Genomic DNA, 22,908 nt, shown 5'->3' on the forward strand with positions numbered 1-22,908 from the left:
TACCATTATTAACAAAGGGAATAACATCTATTTTTAAGGAAATACTTTATTGCGAATTTTATTTTGTTATTACCTACTAAAATATAATAAGAATTGATATGAAAATTATGTGTTATGAAATATGTTATACTTTTTTCAATATTAAACGGTGTGCAGACTATCATAATACAATTGGTTATTAAGAATGACATCAAATTTGTCCTTATGCATTTATTTAACATCATTTCTACAATAAATCGAACGGTCAAAACAATTCCATAAATCTACGCTTCATGACTTATCTGTAATCATGAACTTTATAAGTATTTTTACAATACTTTATACTTATTTTATGCATGCCCAAACATTTCAACATAATAATGGCAAAATCTATATCAACAATACTTCTACGTTGTCGAGTTATTTACTATAATACCATTTTTATGTAGAAACGTATGTACTATTTGCATTCTTTCATTATAATTTATAACTCCGGTGTATTTCAATGGAAAATGCCTAATCTATATAATATGATATGCATTAAGCAATTTTTGACAAAACATGTCCATGATTGAATCAATATAAAAATATCCCTTCTATGCTTCTATGAGCTTTAAACTTCAATGATGTTTCATTCAAGGTTCTCATTGAATTTCATTTATAATTTATTGTCTGAATTGCTTTATGCAAAGGATTGTCCTTCTAGGAATTCGGATTCTATCTTTTAGAATAAAATTCGTGGTCAACTTGGGATGCAACGCTTGAGGTAATTTAAGTCTTTTTCTTTTCTTTCATCAGCAAAATGCGTTGTAGTTCATGAGTAATACGATCGTGATAACAAATTTGAATTGTGTATAATTTGAAAAAGTGTAAGAGTATTGGTTATAAGTGTGTATATAAGTTGATAGAATTAGATGACAAACGGTATTATAAATGGTGAAACATTATAGCTTATAAGTTACGATATATAATAAAAATGCAAATTTTTTTAATTATCACATGTTAAAGTATAACATGTGGAAGCACTTAGACAATATGTACAAATTCTGACAGTTGTTCTTCAACGAAGGTTTACATTGAATGATGTATACTGTTGCTTGATCTTCTTTTACATTTAGCAAAATTTATTGCAAAATACCACGGACTTGAGCCAATTGTGAGCAATGTCTCATTATCTACATAAGAACTGATTTCTGCTGACTATAATCACAGAAATGAAATAGTAAAATAGTATACATCATTTACAAATTATTCGAATGAAAATATAGCATTCAACATACAGTATGCAGTGTTTCACATCTTTGAGTCATACGTTCGGTAGTCATGTCATGTGTTAACAAATACAATATATATATATATATATATTATAAACATATATATATTATAAATGTACAGAGATTCGTAGCGCTGTTGCATTGAACTTGTAATATACGGTACAGTTTAAGTTGTCACGTTACAACTTAAATTACATACTGCCTTAATCAGTTTATTAATGCACAGAATAAAGAGAAGTATTTAGTAAGCATATAGTATTATATGCTATTTTTATATACTGTTTTTAAATACAAAAAACAAATAAAAGATTCCATAAAACAATATCGCTATCAAATAAAAGATCAATTTTATTGTCATGGTCTGTGTGTAAGCATTTAATACTTCGGTGTTTTACAAATATAAATCTCAATTGTAGATATTGAAAAAAGTATTGTATAAAACGAACACGAAAACTTAATGTAAAAATACTTAAAAATTGTAAAAATACCTTTTTAAAAGATAGTATACTTATTAATTATAAAAAAAAACGAATAACACATTTAAGTGAAGTATTATTAAATTAATCATAAAACCTTAAAAGTTTTCTGTGCAAGATTGGCGTGAATGTTAGTCAAAATAGCTTGACGCATTTGTTAAATGCATGCGTGATAATTTCGCAACGTTGGAACTTCCGAGTTCCACTTCGAGTGAATTAGTAACATTTACTGAGCTTTCGGCAATGAAAACGAAAACGACTTTGCTCATCACTTCGAGACATATAGCTCAGTCTTGAATTAATCGCATTGTTAGTACAAAAAAGGTAACAAAGCACAGTCTTATCATAAATTTGGTGTGTGTAAGTAACAAATATTAATTATAGAGATTTTGATGTGCTTATTTTAGCGGCTTTGAATCAACTTATGTATTGAAAAACCTAGCAATATGTGATTAGTAAGGCTTATTGGTCCAATTCTAGATAGTAGTAGTTTTAATGGAGTGATTAACCATTAAGATCATTTACGTGATTTAACGACTTCTGTCTATTTTAAAGCAAATACGTTCATCTACCTTTACTTTTTAATTCATAAATAGAACAGTTTTGCATTAAGTTAGGAATGAATCAATAAATTAAAAACATATACATTCCATTTAACGAAACTGGATTTACAATATAATTAAAACAATTTATTTTCAGTTTTATCTATCGTATTAATAAGAAAACCTATAGAAATCGAATTTTTCAAAAATATAGATAATACAATTTTGAAATAAAATTATGTCAATAAATTTAAATTTGTATACCCTTCTCATTCGGATTTACTTATTTCAGAATCAATCTTTAAAAATGGTCCATAATCCAATAATGTACAGATTAAAACGATATATTTTGTATCACGCTAGGCATTACCAAGCAGAACAATAGACCAGTAAAAATTCCTGTAATTAATGATGCTGCGGCAAACATACCAGCTGTTGAAGCATATTGTGAATCCACCATTCTGAAATTAAAATATGCAATTATATATTTTGCATCGCATTAACACGAATATCCTTTTCTTATTAAAATTTAAGAGCTTCACCTGGGACAGTACATCATGGAAAGCGACGAATAATAACCGCTACTTACACCCATTGTTACAGCAATTATGAAATAAATCCAGTCGTTATTAATGTACACTGGTAGTAATCTTTCGATACCTTTCGGTCTATAATTGCACATTAAAAACAATGGTATAAACAAAACACGTAAAACAACCGGGATCACCAAATATTTTTTACTAGGCTGTAGAGAAAAAACATAAATTAGAATGAACATGTGTAATTAAAATTACGAAATTTATAAACAAAAGAACTTACCCACTGTACCAATGATGCGATAGAACTTCCGATCAATGCGGTAATATTAAATGTGAGAAAACACATAACAGAAGCATAATACTCTGGTGTAACTATAAAATTTGGGTCCGAGCGTTGTATATCAGAGTGCACAGAAGGAAACAAGGAAAGGGTCACGAAGAACACGAAAAATGTGTTGAAACATTGAGGAAAACACTGTTTGAATATATTCCAATATGGCATGCTATCATGCTTCCCTCTTCCTTTATTTTCTAATTGTCTTTTATTTAATCCCTTTTGATGTAATAATTCACTGCATCGATAAAACCTCTACAAATAGAATGAATTAATAATGCTGCAGATAAGAAGGAATTTTTTAAAAAAAATTATTAATCTTACATTTATTGGAAGTGCAAAGTAAGTATCAAAACATGCCAAAAGAACAAAGAGAGCCGTTATAAAATAGTATATTGCGGCAGTTCGAACATTCGGTGACATGTAGTCAGCGATAAAATTAATTACGGCTGTGAATGTTCCGCTTAAATTCTGAAAATAAGAAGGAAAATAATATGTCTGTGTAACAAACAAGTCTTCTAATTATCGTTATCATGAAATTTGAGGAGTTTGTGTTTACCGCGCCTAAGATAAGAGCTCCTGTGTACTTTGTTGGTAGCTTTGCAGCCATACCAAACACGGAGTTTTGGTAAATTCCATTAGCAGCTGCAAAAATGTTGAGAGTACATATGATAGAACAAGAGAAGATTGTAAGGAAAAGATTACAACTTATAAATAGACTTAGAAAAACTTAAAGCTTTCTTCCTACTCCATTCTAAAAAAAATAAAATGTTTTACGTCTTACTGTTTAATATAACAATAGAAACCATGGTAATCCAGAAAAAGACACCAGGCCAACCAGAACTATCAGTCATTGCCAAAATAACAGTACATACAAATATCAAAACTTGTATGAAGATGCTCCATACTATACGTGTTGTCAAATTGCCACTAAAACAATTAGATACATTTCAAAGTTTTGAAGAAATTATACTAATTCTATAGAACACAAACATTAGGCTCCAAAGTTGTTAGAAACAGCAAAAATATAGTGGAATACATTGTTGAATCGATATTATTTAGCATGTACATACCCCAATTGTATAAATATATTTAACCAATTAAATAGTAGATTTGGTATTTGCGCTGCAAATCCTAGGTATGCAAGGAAATTTTTGTCATAATCTGTATCAATCCCTGTATAATCCTTAGATAACTTGTAGTCAACAAAATACTAAAAAAAAAAAGAAGAAATAGTTGATTCAACTATAAACATGTGATCTTTATTATGTGGAGAATTGATTCCATTGAATTTTCTTACTTTTTTTGCTGTTATGAACATATTCCATGGCATCAAGGCACCAATTCCATGAAGTACCATTATAAGGAATACTATATTTAATCTAAATATGTAAATATAAGAGTATAGTTATCTCAGTATAAATAGAATATCAAAATATGTTAACACTTTATTTACCTATCTCTGGGTGGATTTAATTCAAGGTCTGCTTGATCCATTGTGACCCCTTTAAAATTCAATTCATCATCGGGTCTACCAGTACCTTCCCATCCAGGAGAAAGTCGTACAGGCTCAGTACCTGTAATAAAAGATCCAGCTCTTTTAGTATGATTCATACAAGTACAAGCATACACATACTGATGCAAACAGTAATCGAATATCATAGATGTTAGAGCTTGACAACACTTTCACGATGCTCCAATTTAAAGCAATTATTAATTCAAAGAAGAAGACCCCAATACATAACACAACATGTACATTATACATACATTATATCAGAACCTCATCCTGCATTTATCCAACATAAATATATAAGAAACATGTTTCAACATTCATATTGGAACAACACAAACATTATTCATATATTAAACATTAATTACCAGTAGGAATGTGAACTGTAAAAGTATTGTAGGAAGGTTTAATGCAACCTGTGGACAGACATTCATACAAGTTTATTCTAGTTGTTCTCCATTTGACTCTAAATTATATTCCTGTATTACATACATAATATTCTGCTGTAAATATCTAATGTATTAAAAGTATACTGAATAAAATATCATATTACATAAATTTTTATCAAATTTACACATTACTACAATTTGTAGCAATCAATATCAATAATAAAGACTATGATAGAAACTATTTTGAAGTTATATAAATATGAATACAACTTCACCCAACTTCTCATTCACACTTAAGTCAGCAGAAATCATCTTCCCGTATGAAATAGGATATCTGTATGTTCACAGGATATAATCTTCAACAACGTATTCTCAGTAAACTCATTTGCATTAAAAGATTTATAAATTATTTTATATAATTTCATTTTAATTACAATACTTTCTCTATTCAGCAAAATATGCTGATATATATTTATAAAAAAAAATATATTTCTAATTGTTTGATGAATTTGTTACAATCGAAATAATTTTATCAAAGCAATTAGACTCTCATATCAAGATTCGCATGTTTAGAGATAGCTAGAGCTATCTGAATATGATATACTTTAGATAAGTGGGAAATAAAAATCCAACTTCTTCAATATCATTAAGATATCATTAGAGAAATCAATTTTCTCTTTCATGATTTTTGTTTCAATGTTGTGTTACCGATTGAGGAGCAGAAATTAATTGACTTAAATTTGGAAACACATGAACATGTATAAAAAGCTATCCAATTTTTATATTACTTCTAAGAAAAATGTACGAATAATTTTATTTTTGCAAATAACACTTAACATTTCATGATAGATGCAAATTTAACACAGCCCTCTGGAAAACTCAAGCCGAATGTAACACAAATCAAAATTACACACTGAAAACCTTGAGGACTATCATATACCAAGGTGTGCTATGCGAATACCCTCCATGGAGGGACCGGTTTGGCCAAGTATTTGTAGTGAAAATAAAAAAAAAAAAAGAAACAAAAACAGTTCCGAGAAGGGTAGAGTCTTCGATATTTGACATGGAGAAGCGGGGCTAAAACGATTAAGTTTGTGGAAGGCGGAAGGGATAAAAAAGCGACGAAGAAGGGCCAAGTATGGTATACCTTTCGCGGGCACGATGCGGGTCCCATTTGAATCTTTCAACAATGTCTGTTCCTCGCTGCCGACGCCGAATTCTTTCTTCGTGTAACTGCCCGCCATTTTTCCGTATAGTTTTTAAACTTGAATTCAATTAAAAACTGTGCAGTATCATAGGTTAATACGTTTCACGTGTCGATCGAACCTCGGTAAAATAATTTCTGGCTGTTTCGGCAAGATGCGGCCTCTCTTTTTGCCTGGCGGACGGACGTTAATAAGAATTTGAAGTGTATTGTTGGGAAAATTTGGTTCCGAGTCGTTATTTCATTGTCATTTGTGATATTCTTCCAGTCACGACTCCTCGGTTTCTTTACGGAAAGGAAGATTTTGATAGAATCTCTTACGGTATCACTGCATGATCCACTAGTTAAGACGTGGAGTTATGAATAGAACTGTTTCCCAACGTGCCCGACGTACCATGTTTCTGCTTTATTTTTGTAGGTTAAGATAAGACAGGGTTAGAGTTCGACAAGTAAGCTCCACGCCGTACGAAGATGTACGAACTAGTACGAGACGGCGCGCGCGCGCGCGCGTGTCTGTGCAGTATTCAAATCAGCGTAAGAAAAAAATCTTGCGTCACGTCATGAATGCAGCTGACGTAATTTATCTGCAACAGTTAGTACTCTTTGTTCGACCCATTTAAGTGATTATAATTTCAGCAGCGATATGTATTGATATAATATCCTCGTAAATTTGTTTGTTAGGATAGTCTGATAGACAAAATAATTATGCGTATCTTCGTAACAATGTCCAATAGTATCATAAAAATATAGAGAAAGGAGAAAATATTTGAACTTTATAAATAGTGATATATAGATATTTTTTAAACAATTAGAAATTGAGTTTTTCCCGATGCAATCGTACATTTTAATTGTTGATTTATCGGTCTTGAAATAATCAAGCCATATATACTTTATGGCAGCATGCTGATCTAATTACATAATACCGCAATTGCATTATATTCTCCCACCCTATTGTTAAGATGCTAGATATTATTATACCTATTTTTTAAACTGTTCTCCGTTTTAATAAAGGTGATTGACAGTCTGGCACGCTTTATACAACGTTTAAAACATCGTTATATTATTTACAAAATTTTAACCAAATTATTTACAGTACTGGTTTCATTAACCCCATGTTTCAACTTGATACCGATTCGTATTTTCCAGTTGTTTAATAAAACTTTCTGCTTCTTCCTCAGTCTTCCCTGTCTTTTCTTTCGCCAGATTAACAAATTCTCCGCGAACACAGTTTGGCATATTTTTGGAATTGCCTGCTAAATAAATGCTACCGCCTCTGTTAAGAAAATCCCAACATAGCTGTTTTTGATCTCGTATAACATGTTGTACATATCTGAAAAGTTTGCAGTCAATATAATTACAGCATTTTTTTTGTTATCATTATAATTATTATAGTCGCTTACATTTTGTTTTCTTGGTCTCTAGAAAAAGCACAGAACAAATTTAAATGTAATTTCTGTGACATGTGTTCAAAATCATCTCTACAGTGATAATCTTTCTCTTTATTTCTGCATCCAAAGAAAAGAATACAATTGCTCAAGTCGTTATGTAGCGCGGATTTATCTAATAGTACAGAACGAAATGGGGCAACACCTGTTCCAGGTCCAATCAATATCATTGGTTTATCGTATGTGAACTTAAAGGTTCCTTTTTGCAACCAAAATATTACTTTTTCTTCTTCCTGTAAACTAGCTAACCAGTTGGAACATAATCCATATCTTGGTTCAAACAATTTAGTCTTGTACTTTACCACAGCAACCAGTAGATGAATTTCATTTTTAGTAGTTATTGAGCTTGATGCTATGCTAAAAGCACGAGGTTTTATAGGGGACATAATCTCAAATAAAAATTTTATATTTAGTTTACTGGTTGTATGGGGAAAATCAGCGAATAATTCTATAATATTTCTCCTTGGCCTATTGATATAATTGTACAATTCTTCTTGACCACTTGTTGTTGTAAATTCATAGAACTTCTCTTTCTCTAATTCATTGTCGCTAATATGATACAACACTTGCATAGTGTGTCTTCTTGGTTTAAAATTTAAATCCCAGTATTGTTCTACAATTTGTTGTAAAGTTAAAGGCAGCCTTAAGACTGGTGGCACTTTAACTTCTTTTTCTGACACTTGGATTCTTGTGTTTGGGTCTAATTTCACATTGTTATCGCTTAATACATTAAAAAACTTCTCAACTTGTTGCCTAGAATTTTTTGGTCTAATATAAACCACATCTCCAGGTTGGTAGTTAGGATTATCCGATCTTATTTTAATTAATCTAACATCCTGAAAATGATCATCAGCAGTGGTTTTTGTATTTTCAATTACTGTACCCACTTTCATTTCGTTATTTGTAAGTACTTCTCTCATATAAATATTGTTTTCTATACAATAGTCGTCGTTTACAGAATCTGTATGTATTTCAGAAATACTAAATCTTTCAATTATTTTATCTTGATCATTAATAAAATCTGTTGTATTCATATGAAATATATCTGCAATTTTTGTCCATAATTCTTCTAGCCAAGGATCGATAACTGCATCTATACCTAAATCATGTTGATCATCTGCTAATCCAATAGGCAATATATCATTAGCACCCAATTGTAGCAATCTTTTGTTTAATTTTTTAGCTGCAAAATTAAATTTTGCATAGGAACTATCACCCAAACCCAACACTCCATACTTCACATCACTCAGCAACTTTGTTGGCAAGCTTTTTCTTAACAGAAGCCTCCAAAATTGTCTCATATTGTTAGGAGGATCGCCCTGACCTGTTGTAGCAACCACGAATACTATCATTTTCTCCAAATTAAGATTTTGTATGTCATAGTCGTTCAATGCAGAGACAGAACTTTGCAAACCTTTGCTGAAAACAAGATTAAAATAACTTTGGTATCATATTAAATTGTCTTTTGCGGCTATTGTTCTGTATACAAAATAAAGAGAGAACAATAACAAAAACCTTTTGGCACTTTTCCAAATTTGTTCAGCTACGTCTTCGGCAGTTCCGGTCTCGCTGCCGTATAATATCGTGACATTCGTATTAATCATTTTGACGTCTATTAACGGGGAGAAATTTCGAGTGCGAATTCACTGAAAGAAAACCGGATCACAACGTAGGGATCGTTGCAGCATTAGTTCTCCAGCTGATCGAGGTGACGTCATCAGTCTTCGGTAGACGATATCTATAAAAACACGAGATTTCGTGGACCAGGTGCGTGAACTACGAAAAGAAAAAAAAAATAATAATTATCTTCCTTGTTAAATGTGTTTTACACGTGATAACAATCTTAGTCAATCAAATGTCAAGGATAAGTGTCTAGGCTAAGTCCCATTTGGCCCGCGGCCCGAGATATTTATAAATAAAAAATAGTATCCCGCGTATGCATCGCGAAAGAGTGGTTCTTCACTGAACATTTTACATCTCCTAATCAACGTTGTCGGAAACACGTACTAGACTGTCGTTAACCGAGGAAGCGCATATTTCCAAATGCCAAATCGCCGAATATTCTTCGAATTCGCACCGAAGTGTCAACGGTGACAAAAAGAAAGTGCGTGATACGTCTCAAAAACCGGAACCGGATACAAGATTCTGTGTAACCATATATGAAAGCGTCGAAGAAAGCTTGGTCTTTTTCATACGTTTCTACGACGAAGATAGTTCTTTTTTATGAGAGACTCTAGATACCTTCAAGGTTGAATTAATTTGAAAGAATGAATGAGATAAGGTTCACATGGGATAGCGTGATGTAACTACACACTTTTTACAAACTCGGTGACTATAGATCACACCGACTGAAGATTAAGGTTAGAAGAGAGCGTGCAATTGCATGTTGTATTTTTTCGTATAATCTGCGATATTTTAGTGAATTTTTGTGGATTTAATAACACAGAATTACTGGAATATTACGGACTGTTTAGTCGAGGAATCGGACTCTAATTAAAAACATTTAAGAATTCGTTGCTCTTTATAGTCCTCTAGCGGTAAGTTTAAGAGGCACAGTTTACAAAATTGTTACCGTTCCATTGGTAATGTTAGACACAATTTCTTATAGCTTTTAAATGTTTTTTTTTAAATATTGAAATAATTTTAATAGATAATTTTGGTAAAAGTACCCATTTACAAATGAGTATAATGAAGAAGACGCTATATCGTCAACGGCCTTGAGTGATTCGTTGACTTCGATCGACTTTAGTAGACTTCATTTAAGACTTATGTACAGCAAGGTCTATGTATATCTTATTGCAGATAGATGCACTTGAATTAGCGTTCTTGATATAACCGGATTTATCATGTACTAGGATATCCCATTAAATAGAGCTAGTAACCAATTGCTCTATTCGAGGGCAAACATAACACTTTGTTAATTGTTAATCGGTTGATAACAAACATCTAGGCTATAGTTGCGTAATATTTAATACGATTAATGAGTACAATTACATTATTTGATTATAGATTGCAATTAATTGCTAAAACTTTTAATGGAAACGACGTGTACAATCACAATTACACAAGTACCGTAATCATCATTAATCTGGATTGATAATAGAAAAAAAATGATTTAAGAGTGAATCAAATACTAGGATCTTAACAAAAATCTTTTACACCGCTAAAAATTAATTTAGCACAACAAAGTTCAATACAGATTCAGATTTTAAATAATTCACATCGCATAGGAGGTAATTGGATATTATATGCGTACAAACTTGCGTCTCGCTGCCGTATGTTCAGTTATTTTATATACGAAGATTGGTTAATAATAGAACGAATAGTTGTTATTGGGGACTATTAAATTTGAGTTATAAACTGATTTGAAAATTAAATGGCGTTCGAGAACTAACGAGAATCAGTTGTCAGTTCGTGGCCCTCTAACGGCAGATTCAGGAGGCCCTGTTACACGATGTTGGTAGCCCTGATATCTGTTTGCGGATGATTGTCAAAACCTACTTTCTCAGCGAAGTCCTCAGCTTTGCATGGCAGTTCGAAGGATAACATCATGACTGTATTTGACTTGTAGAAGGGAAAGAGGAGCCCAGCGCAGCCAGAAGGGATATCGTGCGTCTGTTTAGCAAGGAGTGAGTGTGCATAAAAAGAAGTTTCTTGTCTCGTTACGTTCGTCGCATTTCACCCGTTCAACGGAGTGACGTGCCTCGGGTCTTCGTCGGAGGGGAAAGAAGATATACTACGATTCGAACGCGAGGAGAGAAGGCGGGCTTTCGTTCTTCGCGGATGTGAAATTGATTTCGCAGCTGTGCCTTAACCTTCTCTCTTATTTAAATGCGATTACAGTGGGCTGCTGGCCGTAGTGTGCGACCCTACAACTGATCTACGTCTCTGTCTTCACGTCAGGTTCACAACGATCAGCCGATACATTGTACTTCGATGGAGCTTACTCGCGCGTGACAACAACTTTCGGGACACCAGGCTCAACTTTTGCCAGGTAGCCCCTCTTCTGATCTATCAGCCGTACGAGACTTGCTTTGTTCCGTAAAATCCTGTCCACATTTCTCCTTGACGTGACGCTTGTGCGACATAAAAGCGCTAGAGGTCAGTCACATTTCAAACCTCTATTACAGTTTACCGCGTTTTAGTTTTGAAATGCTTAGCTCGCCAAGGAATTTTCTACTATGTTACTGTATAAATCTGATTGCCTGCATACTATAAATGTTCTTTTTTATGTATATGTTATTTTAGACGCATATGTATGCCGATACATACATATTCAAATAGAATTCAATTGTAAATATATTGGTAGTTTTTTTTAGTGAGTTACCTGTCTTATGTTATTTGCTAATGTAAATCTTTTGTTGAAGTTATAAAATTATATATACGTTAATAAAGCTAACACACCTGTTTTTTCATTTAATCGATATACACGATACTTACTCGTAAGATAATAATTACCTTTTTCACATTGAATTTATACCTTTTCTTTTTTTTTTCTTTGCAGATCGCGATAGCTGTCTGTATTCACATTACTGTGGCAGCTTTTATTTTCTTATATCCAATCGACATGTTTACCACATGACATGAACTTCGTTGTATGACTAATGAATACTATCGCCGGTCTTTATGGAAATTACCTATTCGCCATATCTTATGACATGAAAATATGCAAAATTCGATTACCATAAGCAACGATAACAATTTGTCAAGATATTCAATGTAACCTTCCATTCACGTTTATGCTTTATAAATATATATTTCATTCGAGCCTCGATATTAAAGTGTCTATGAATTAGAGACAATTGGATTTACGAGATAAAAAGGGTCATACAGAGAAAATGAGTAACAGGCTTGAAGAGCGAGAGTCGAAATGGACCTGTGAATATTGTACATACGAAAACTGGCCTTCTTCTTTGAGATGCACGATGTGCAGAAATTTCAAGCCTTTATTAGGGGAGGATATCTACCGTCTAAGGGATCCAAGTCCACAAAGATCTGGATCGAACGTCGCGTCTGGTCCAGTAACTCATTTAAGTCCTACGGATTCTTATAATCTTAGTCCACAGAATTATAGTCAGAATGTACCATCGGGTGGAAAGTGGTCTTGTGCAATGTGTACCTATCTTAACTATCAAAATACCACACGTTGTGTTCAGTGTGGAAATAAAAAACCCATGGGTCTCAATCAGTCTATACACTCCATAGCTTCGAATTTGCATGAACATCTAGCACCCCTTAGGCTAGGAGATCCACCACCAAATTCAGGATCTATACCTCCGCCGATAAATTTACACCCGGAAAGATATTATAATTTACAAACTAATTTACATCCCGAAAAGTGGTCTTGCCTCGATTGTACTTATGAAAATTGGCCAAAAGCTACGAAGTGCGTGATGTGTGGTAATCATAAAGAAAAAGACAGAAGAGATAAAAGCACCAATAATGTGGGTATTATTTTGCCAAGTCCAGAAAGAGATCACAGCCAGCGCAACTTACCCTCTCCACCCCATGTACCATATATTCATCAAACCCAAAGGGATGAGAATATGGCTGTAGGACGAAGGTAAATGCACTTTATTGATTATCGTGATACTACAGGCAACAATTTTAGATATTGCAAGTCTTCTCATGTTGTAGGGGCTCGCATAGATATTCTGATAGCAGGAATGACAATTTATCGACTCCTCAATCTCCTAATAATTGTGACTATGAACGTAGATTAAAGCAGCTAAGGCGTCACACTGATTGGTGCTGGTTAAATGCATGTCTTGGCATTGTGGAAGGTGACAATGCTCCTGTCGAGGCTTATTTGGCAAGCGGAGGCGATCCTGCTCGTCAGTTGACGCACTCGGAAGTTCTGCTTCTTAATAGAAGTAGCGCTTTTGATGTCGGACATACTCTAGTACATTTAGCAATTAGGTCAGTAGGAAAGAATTTTTATTCAACGAATGTTAAATCAAATTTATTTCTATTCATATGTGCTTGTAAATGTATATATTCTTTCTGGCCATGTTTCAACTTCTTTGTTACATGTGTGACATTACAAATATTATAGTACATTATAATAATCTATAATATTATTCTGTTACAAAGAAAATTTCGGAGTATGCTCATTCAGTTTATCATACCCTTAACAGATTTCAAAGAGAAGATATTCTAGCAACATTATTATCACAAATTGAAGGTTCAGGTTCTGGAGTAAAAAGGGTACCAAGTTATGTTGCACCAGATTTGGCTGCTCAGATACGCAGACATGTCACCAATAGTATCCGGTTATGCAAGGGTTCCTTTCCATGTTATTTTGTCACTGATATAGCTACATTCGCTTTGCCTGCCGAGGTTACTATAATACTATAATACTTTATTGGGGTATAAATAGTTTGTCAAATACATTTGATCGTCTAAAATAATATTAAGTTATATAAGTTCTGCTTGAATACATATCGAAAATATTAATTGTTAGGTAGAGGATTTACCGAGCATTGTTCAAGAACAGCTATTGGAGGAGTTACTAGATAAGGAAGCTCAACAGCAATTAGAAGGTGGTTGCGGAGAACCGCCAGCACTAAATTGGTCTCTTGAAATTACCGAGCGTTTAGGAAGTCGCTTACACGCGCTTTGGAATAGATCTGCCGGAGACTGTTTACTAGATTCTGCAATGCAAGCTACTTGGGGAGTTTTTGACCGAGACAACGCTTTAAGGAGAGCCCTGGCAGATTCCTTACAACAAGCTGGTCAATTGTAAGTTTTCTTTGCCGTATACGATGTGCCTAAAGTGATACTTTAGATACAGACTCCATTAATTCGTTATCTCTTTGCTATTTCAGCTTTTATCCTCGATGGAGGGAATACGAAGCATCTCAAGCATCTCGAATGTTAGATTTTACATTAGAAGAGACCCAATGGCAAGAAGATTGGGAAAGTTTATTGGCAACTGCTGCGCAGCCGGGAAGCGCGTTGGAACAATTACATGTATTTGCTCTTGCCCATATCTTAAGACGACCTATTATTGTTTATGGGGTTAAATATGTTAAAAGTTTTCGGGGCGAAGACATAGGTAACTTGTCGCAAAATTCATTACTTCTCTATGACTGTTCTATGAAGTTGACAGCATGATTTAAATAATTTTTATTCACACAGGTTACGCAAGATTCGAGGGTGTCTACCTTCCACTTTTATGGGAGCCATCATTTTGTATTCGATCGCCTATCGCATTGGGTTATACGCGGGGTCATTTTACAGCTCTCGTACCTATCGAGCCATACGCGTCATCTAGAATACCACCAATTTCATCCCATGGCGGCGTAGGTTTAGTTACCGGTAATAGTCCGCTGCAACAGTTGCAAATAGAAATGCAGACCACGTTCATGCCGTTGATGGACCGAGAACACAAATTGTTGCCAATCCATTTCTTGAGTCCGGAAGAAGTTGGTCGGGAGGAGACCATTTTGAAGGAATGGCTCGACGTGTGTAGAACCGAGGGTGGTGTACTTGTTGCGCAACAAAAACTTCATAAAAGACCTTTACTCGTAGCACAAATGTTAGAGGAATGGTTGAATCATTATCGAAGACTCGCGTAAGTAGAACACACCCTTTTTCTGACACTTTACTTTCTCTGTAGGGATGGGATTTGTGCAGCTGTTCTTGCATTGCTAATAATAGTTTACGAAATCATAGTATGCTCTATACGTTTATCTATATCCTGCTTCCGATTTTATGACGCTTGATCGTAAAATTAATGAACATTATAGTCAAACAAACAATGCACCTTTCCTGAGACCGCCCGTTCTACAAGATTACAGCAGCGATGGCGACACGGAGGACGAATAACGGGGTGCAATCGGTTATGTTAACTAAATTCACACGAGAAGACTTTTTTCCATAATTTCGCTGGAGTGGCAATCACAATGCAAGATCTCTAAGGTCCGTAGATTCCGAAAACGTGCATAGAGCGAGCGAAGTGTGTAGACTGCGACACATTCGTATTTATTGGGCGTTGTATTGCTATTGCGTAATTTTTTTGTATATCACTGTTTGGTCGACGATTCAATCCGAATTCTTTTTTGATCCGTACTACTATTAATTATACAGAATATTTATGATTTAATTTGAGTATTTTATAATGATGTATGATTAATCTCCAGAAAGCATGGTACGGCAGCGAGACGAAACAAACGATCGTCCGATGAAATTTAAATTTCGTGTACGAGGCAGCAAGTTAAGGGATAATATTTTGTTATGGTCAAAATAGTGCTTTTGACACTTCGATGAATTCCTGTTCGATAAAGCTCGTTTGAAAGAACGCGCGGTTCTTTACTATGTAGATACTATATATATACATATATATAATATCCATTTTCATAACATATTTATATCGGAACGTTATTATTGAGCATGATACGAATTCACCGAATATTTTGGATTTGCAATATACGGCGTGATACAAGGTATCGGGCGGTGAAAAAAATTACACATTCAATTAGTGTAACGTTGTTATGCTTTCAGAGTTTCATTTGTTTCTCTCTGCGAGTAGGGCATATTCGCGCTAGGTGAAAACGTAATTATATTGTACTCGGAGAGGAAATTACGGATAAAAGAATTCTCGGGTGTTAGTTGCGAAAAGAGATAACTTTGTTCGTGGATGGATTATAATTATAAGAAATGTGTAAAAACAGAAAAAAAAATAAACAAGAGACCGTCGTCGCCACTTATTGTCTGATCAAGCGTGAAAGTACTTGGTGACTCTGGTACAGACCATGTGATTTTTAAAAGATTGTACATAAGGACCGAAAAAAAAAATATTCTGTAATCGTCTTTGAATCACTTGTTATCTTTGAGCTGTGTTAATAAGCGTAAAATGCGAATACAACAACGGATACTACCCTCGGACAGAGGGAAGCGTTGTGTTTTCTTTGTGGCCGCTTCTGGTGTATTAACGGAATAATTACGAGGTACCAGTTTAAGCTGTACTTTTCTTCTATGTGGGTCAGAGAAAAAAAAAAGGAAAGAAAGAGAACGAACGAACGAAAAGAAAGAAAGGAGGATACGCAAAGCATGAGGATCCGTTCGTGGCGAGGTGTGTTCGGACCTCGCGAGATGTTTAGTCATCGCGATCGTAGATGTACTAGAACTTTTATAAAAAAAAAAAAAGGAAAGAAAGAGTAAAGAAAAAAGTGCAGATGAGGGCAGAGAAACAAGTAATACTATTTAAGCACCAAGATTATTGCCCTCGGTACGTGCTGTATTCGCGAACGGACAAAGATTTATGGTAAACTTGGCTCGGCCAAATATAATGAACCCTAATCAAAAAAGTACAAAAAATCGTCAGAGGGAAAATGATGTTTCTTTTACGAATGCGCCGTTACGTAGTTCGCTTAATATATTTAGTCCTCGTTTTTACTAATTCTAATTGTAGCTTCTAGTCCTTTTTAGCACCGTCATTCATATTTTTTTTTTTGTTTTTTCGAATCACACGCGGCTTGTGATTTAATTATGTAATTAATAACTGATGGTCTCGGTGATGTTCGCGTAGGGAAGATGTTCATGTCAATTCCATGTTTTAAAAAAGAAAAGAAATGGTTAAATACAAAGGCGCCGTGTTGAGAGTGCCCGGAGGATCTGCGATGCCCACTGTTACCGTTGCTCTTCGTCCCCCTTTTGTTTCTCCGCTTGTTTCATTCATTTTTGTTCCATTTACTTTTTTTGTTCTCTTTGTCACATTTAGTATGATTTTCTTTTTTATACATACTCAAGAGCGGTAACGTGGACGCGTTCAAAGGTTCTCCAACAGAAAGAAACTCTCTAGTGATATTCTCGAGCACGGCGTGCGTGGAATTACAAGAAAAAAAAAGATAGAAAGAAAGAGAGAAAAAAAAAGATGAAGCGAAGATAAACGAAAGAAATAATTGTAAAAGTGACGACGCTCCGGTGGTGTATTTTCTTTCCCCAATTACATAAGTGTTTCTCGCTCGAGTTGCCAGAATTTACTCGGCAGGTGATACAAAACAAGAATATAAAGATTTAAGAATTTAATTGAATCAGATAGAAGTCTATATTAATATAGAATATATAAAAATAGATTATATTAAATAATATATCGATGTACAATAATTCTAAATGATGATTTATTATTATTATAATTACTATGGTTATTATTATTATTATTATTATTATATTATTATTATTATTCGTATCATTATTAAATCCGTAATAAGAAATACCGACGTGAATCAATGAAATGCAAGTTACTTCATGACCTTCGAAATACCGATCCCGATGGCCACTTCGTGAAAATTATACTGATCGACCGATTCGAGTTGAAATCTTGTAATTTAAATCGGCCCCGTTGATCTCTCGACTTTGGAATACTTAATTAATGCCGTTTCCATATTGGATTTATGCGTAAAGTTCTTATATTTTATAGCGGTCTTATTTCTAAGATAAACTTTTGTTATGTGCGCCTTTTATAATTTATTTAAACCGAATAATCAATTGAAAGTTGTACCGAATGGTTCTCGAGCTTTTCTGTGTTTTAATTTTTCCGTCGCATGCAAGAATCTCGCACGATGCCGTGCACTCGTTTATAATTTTTATTAAAAGTCAAATTTTCAGAAAAGCTGACGACAGATTTGGTCAGATTTTAACTTTGTTCCGCTTCGAAAGCGCGGAACATTTCCGCGCGCAGATGTTTCGACTGATGATTGTACATAACGAATGCTTATTTTCGAAATAAAATCGCGTACGAAGCGTAACCGAATATACGAAAGGATTGTAATAATTTAAGGATCTCTCCGAATCTCTTTGCGTAACAAAGTCTGAAGCGTCGAGGGATCATTTTGATTAGCAGCGACGATGCTTTTTAACGTTTTTTTGTTCCTTCTTTATCGTTTTCTCGTTTTTCTTACGAAACACACTGCTGAACAAAAGTATTGACACACAGTACAATGTTTTACATTATAAATCTCCATGAATAATCAATCGAAAGTATTAGCTAAATGTATGTACGATTTGTTATTAAAATAACATCGAAGAAAGTAAGCCGAGGCAGAAAATGTTCATTACTTCACTTTTCTTTTTCATTTATGGTATTACTGCTCGCGCGCTCGAGTCGACAAAATCGATGTATAATTTGAATTTTCTTCTCACGAAATCATTTGTATCGCGTGAATATCGGTGCCAGTGCTTTTATTCAACGCTGTGGACAGTATTAAAATGGATATACATATATGTTCGCTGTAAAAATCCGATTGAAGTTCCATTGCGGTTACTGCCTCGAACAGTTTCTTCTTTTTTTCTCTCGAACGTCATCTATTGTTACTTTGTGCGCATTGTTTTCGGGGGAACAAAAATTGCTCGGACACGGCGCGACCGTCGGTCGTGTACCCGCGAGCAGAGAAGCAAGAAAGACAATCCACGATGTAACGCCTCGACACGTTGATCTAATTAATGTGTGTGTACTTACGTAAGTGCGATCGGTAACTTACGTAAATCGAGGAAACAAAGTCCAGCCAAACGTTGTATTCAATTTTGCTTTTCTTTTGTACTCTTCGTTGTCGTCCTTGTTATACTAAAATAATTTTCTTGTCGGCGAGATACAACAGTTCAGTTCTAACACACCTGTTCTACCCTACGATTCGTTTTCTCGTAATCGCCGCATAGGTCGAGCTTGCTTCCTTCTTTCGACGTGACGTAGTCAGATACTGTTGTAAATAGTTCACCGGAAACGCTCGATAGTAGGGGTGGTTTCATTAACGAAAAAAAAAAATTGTATCAACAATCGGAGGATGTACGCGGTCACTGCACGTAATTAACCGCCTCGATAGTTCGTCGACGATTCACGGATGTTCCCTAACAAAAATTCTAGTATTATTTGATCTCCATCGAGGAACTATGTTTTCTATTGTACATACATTCCTCGGTGTGCGAATGGTTAACAAAAGAAAAACATAGATACAGAAAAAAATAACGGTTTATTTTCGTATTCGCTATCGTTCCGGACGAAAGTCCATAGTTTGTCTTTAACTGTAATAGGAATAATGTAGTTATCGTTTGTATAGTTCTCCTTGTTTCGCAGCGGACATTGGAGAGCCGAGCTTTCCTCGCGGGGGGTTTCAGCGTATAAAATACTGGTGAAAAATTTTTATAAAAAAAAAAAAGTTGTATATAAATTATGATCAACGAGAACGATAACCACGATTTTATTTTGTATGTATGGTGCTTTATCAGACGATTACGATTGGCATGGTGTTCGAATCCGCACTATTACATAGCCGAGTGAGCTTCTCAAGTATCGTGCTCTTTATTATACACTCTCTCTCTTTCTCTATCTGTCTCTGTCTTTCTCTCTCTCTCTTTCGTCGTGTTTAAGAAGAGTGTACGTTCAGACGAAAAGTTTCTACGAATCGGAAAACTGAATTAGCGCTAGGGAACCTTCGGAATTTCGAATTATTATTTCTGTTCTTGTGGATGAAGCTACTGTGATTCCTTTCTGTTAATTTTACCATGTAAGTTTTTATGTAAATAGAGTTTATTCTATGGAATTAATGGAATTCAGGAACAACTAATAAACTGCATAACAACAAAATGGGGTAGCATGTAATACCTTATTACTCTTGAATATTTTCCATGTTACACCAACGTTACATTTATATATATATATATATATATATACACACACACACAAACACACGTTACGATTCACGCTGAATTACTTAACGATGCAACACGTGTACCTGTAAACACATTCTTTTAACCAATCGAAAACGGAGCCTCCTTAGGTGGTGTCCATTAGACCGTAGAACATTTCCATTTTTTCTATCTCGTTAGCGAATCTCATTAGCTTCTCATTATGCAACTCATCCAAGATAGTAGGAGACCCGTTCGAACGAATATATATATATGTGTGTGTATATTCATCTTTTTCCAGAATTTGTAATAAAGTTTTCACGTGACGGAACGCTTTTATTTAGAGCTTAGGTTTTTCCAGCATAAGATTGTTAACATTGATAATATAACTAGTACACTGTTATCGCAGCTATGAATAAACGTTTATATTAATACGCTGTGTCTGCTCATTTTTTCATCGATAATATTTAATAATAATCGATGCGACGGTCGAATTTATTTTCATAAGTTTCTTTTTAGGATTACATTTAGCATAACTCGTATATTAGTTTATCCAAGATATACATATCATTTAATTCTAGAGAAAAATTTGTATTCCATCGTACGTTTCGCAGGAGTTACTGCATTAAAATCAAATTTGCACAAAGTATCATCGATTGTAAATAAATGGAATACTATTAAATATTTTACGCGCGCCGGTCAGAATAAATACGGAATGGCGAGCATATTTATGTCAATGAGAGAAAACAAGTAGTCTGTACATACGTTGGAAAGCGTATGGTGCATTCGTTATGCAGATTTTATGCATTTATTCCGAAAACGTGTAGCTGGAATTTAAATCAGTGGAAAGATTAAAAGAATATCAGATTATTATATTTAATTTACCGAATAGGGAAAGTCACTTCTGCGGTTCATTTCTATTTCTTGCAATTGCTGCGAAAAGAAAAAAATCACGGCTTATTAACAATTCGCGAATAAAAAAAAGGTAGCAGAAAATTGGAAATTTAAAAAATAGTTTATTTCATCGATTAGATTTGGTTAGAGATCGTTTTGGCTACCGGCGGAGACGTTCGTATAATAATCAATTACCGGCGCGACGCAACCCTTTAATGAAACAGTCAATCTTTTCGTGCTCGCCAATCAACCGCGTCCACTTCTTGAACGCTGTTTCCCAATTCCGAGTGGCACTGGAGGTTCTCGTAATTACTGTCGTTTTAATGATGGCCCATCGTTCACACCGGCGACCCAATTTCTGAGTGGTTCACCCTTCGCTGTCCTTCCCTCTTCTTCCTGTCCGATGGAATATAATCCACTTACGTTCGTTTCTCTTTTTTACCCGAGGCACGCCGGCAGACTCGTCCCCGGCAAACACGGAAATTCTTAGCCGGGCGGGGCCGCCTCCGTCGATCGAGAATGCGTAGGATTTGTTCAATTAGCGGGATAGTTGACGCCTTCGCCCTCGGCCTACTTCGCGCTGCCGGTAAACTCGACTGTTCGCGTGGACGTTGATTCGCGCGAGTCGTTTTCAATGCGACGGCTTTTCTGAAATCTGTGATCCGACTGTGGCGGATCCGAGTCATCGATCGCGATAAAACATTTTCCGACGAAAATAGACCCGATCGATACCTTGCCGCCTCTGTTTTTCCACGCAACGTTTCTATCAATCCGACTCTCCGATCAATTCGATCTACAAAAACGGGAATTTACGTAAACATCTATAAATAGCCGCGATCCAAGGGGGATCTGAGCCGCGCAAAGCTACCAATGAGGAAAAAAAAAGGAGATTTCTATCGGTGCTATTAATATATCTCCGGGGACCATTAATAACGTCCCTTCCTCCTTTTTTTTTTCGACGACGGATCCGCAATCAAGATCCCCGGATCGAACTATGTGCGAATCCTCGCGATTCCACGGACAGATACCGGTTTCTTTTGTCCGGCGAGGAATCGGTCGCGGGACGCGTCGATTGAAACATCGGGGCACCGATGGTCGAAGGAAATCGATGTCCAGGCTCCGATAAATTCGCTCCGGCTCCCGCACAAACTCCGGCAAGCCGTTCGAATTGATAAATGACTCCGTGATACCGCTATGTTCGCGCGCGCGCGCGCGCGCGCCAGTCCATTTTGCATCGTGCTTTTCCCGGAGTTTAACGAGCCCTCCATTCAAATTCCCTGAAAGACGAATCACGGCGGATTCGACGAATTAGACGTTGCGAGTTGTAAGACGATTTTGCTAGTCGTTCGCTTTTGTAAGAGTTGGAAACTATGAAACGGGCGCTTTGTATAGCTTTTTGTTCAGCTGCGACGCCCGTTTCATAGTTTCCAACCTAATACATTGGAAAAACACGACTTCTACCCGATTTATTAGATTGGAAACTATGAAACGGGCGTTTCTGTCTATTCTATCTTCAGCTGCGGCGCCCGTTTCATAGTTTCCAATGTAATAAATCGGGTAGAAGTCGTGTTTTTCCAATGTATTACGTTGGAAACTATGAAACGGGCGTTTCTGTCTATTCTATCTACAGCTGCGACGCCCGTTTCATAGTTTCCAACGTAATACATTGGAAAAACACGACTTCTACCCGATTTATTA

General features: G+C 35.2%; 2 protein-coding genes across 12 annotated transcripts; one reads left to right on the forward strand and one right to left on the reverse strand.

Moving 5' to 3' along the window:
* Window positions 1–101: 101 nt before the first annotated feature.
* Window positions 102–10,675, reverse strand: LOC144474806 (NADPH-dependent diflavin oxidoreductase 1). 5 transcript variants are annotated; one of them, XM_078190150.1, is made up of 13 exons: window positions 9,700–10,675; window positions 9,208–9,468; window positions 7,648–9,111; window positions 7,498–7,577; window positions 4,601–4,721; window positions 4,445–4,526; window positions 4,218–4,357; window positions 3,929–4,074; window positions 3,704–3,789; window positions 3,469–3,615; window positions 3,091–3,399; window positions 2,814–3,016; window positions 102–2,732 (listed from the first exon to the last, which is right to left on the reverse strand). In XM_078190150.1, exons 2-13 carry the CDS (start codon window positions 9,294–9,296, stop codon window positions 2,606–2,608), a joined length of 2,994 nt encoding a protein of 997 aa, XP_078046276.1. In that variant the 5' UTR covers window positions 9,297–9,468; window positions 9,700–10,675; the 3' UTR covers window positions 102–2,605. The 5 variants fall into 5 exon arrangements, with proteins under 5 accessions (XP_078046276.1, XP_078046258.1, XP_078046250.1 ...); XM_078190132.1 differs by lacking the exons at window positions 7,498–7,577; window positions 7,648–9,111; window positions 9,208–9,468; window positions 9,700–10,675 and adding exons at window positions 5,023–5,070; window positions 6,191–6,421; window positions 6,642–6,985 and having other exon boundaries at window positions 104–2,732; XM_078190124.1 differs by lacking the exons at window positions 7,498–7,577; window positions 7,648–9,111; window positions 9,208–9,468; window positions 9,700–10,675 and adding exons at window positions 5,023–5,070; window positions 6,191–6,421; window positions 6,569–6,985 and having other exon boundaries at window positions 104–2,732.
* A 369-nt stretch (window positions 10,676–11,044) lies between these two features.
* Trbd (ubiquitin thioesterase trabid) lies at window positions 11,045–20,750 on the forward strand. 7 transcript variants are annotated; one of them, XM_078189284.1, is made up of 9 exons: window positions 11,045–11,321; window positions 11,536–11,793; window positions 12,197–13,255; window positions 13,342–13,611; window positions 13,830–14,031; window positions 14,156–14,433; window positions 14,520–14,749; window positions 14,833–15,268; window positions 15,444–20,750. In XM_078189284.1, exons 3-9 carry the CDS (start codon window positions 12,531–12,533, stop codon window positions 15,520–15,522), a joined length of 2,220 nt encoding a protein of 739 aa, XP_078045410.1. In that variant the 5' UTR covers window positions 11,045–11,321; window positions 11,536–11,793; window positions 12,197–12,530; the 3' UTR covers window positions 15,523–20,750. The 7 variants fall into 7 exon arrangements, with proteins under 7 accessions (XP_078045410.1, XP_078045418.1, XP_078045367.1 ...); XM_078189292.1 differs by having other exon boundaries at window positions 11,046–11,321; window positions 13,411–13,611; XM_078189241.1 differs by having other exon boundaries at window positions 11,047–11,321; window positions 13,330–13,611.
* The last annotated feature ends 2,158 nt before the right edge of the window (window positions 20,751–22,908 follow it).

This window comes from Augochlora pura, chromosome 2, assembly GCF_028453695.1.
Source record: "Augochlora pura isolate Apur16 chromosome 2, APUR_v2.2.1, whole genome shotgun sequence".
NCBI classification, from domain to species: domain Eukaryota; kingdom Metazoa; phylum Arthropoda; class Insecta; order Hymenoptera; family Halictidae; genus Augochlora; species Augochlora pura.

Excerpts from the sequence above, each read along its gene's own strand:
- LOC144474806 (XM_078190150.1), bottom strand. The coding sequence starts at position 9,296 with ATGATTAATACGAATGTCACGATATTATACGGCAGCGAGACCGGAACT. Across the intron at positions 7,578-7,647 it reads AGAGACCAAGAAAACAAAAT|ATATGTACAACATGTTATAC; the intron begins GTAAGCGACTAT and ends CAAACTTTTCAG. Across the intron at positions 4,075-4,217 it reads AATATATTTATACAATTGGG|TGGCAATTTGACAACACGTA; the intron begins GTATGTACATGC and ends TAATTGTTTTAG.
- Trbd (XM_078189257.1), top strand. The coding sequence starts at position 12,531 with ATGAGTAACAGGCTTGAAGAGCGAGAGTCGAAATGGACCTGTGAATAT. Across the intron at positions 13,612-13,829 it reads CTAGTACATTTAGCAATTAG|ATTTCAAAGAGAAGATATTC; the intron begins GTCAGTAGGAAA and ends TACCCTTAACAG. Across the intron at positions 14,750-14,832 it reads TTTTCGGGGCGAAGACATAG|GTTACGCAAGATTCGAGGGT; the intron begins GTAACTTGTCGC and ends TTATTCACACAG.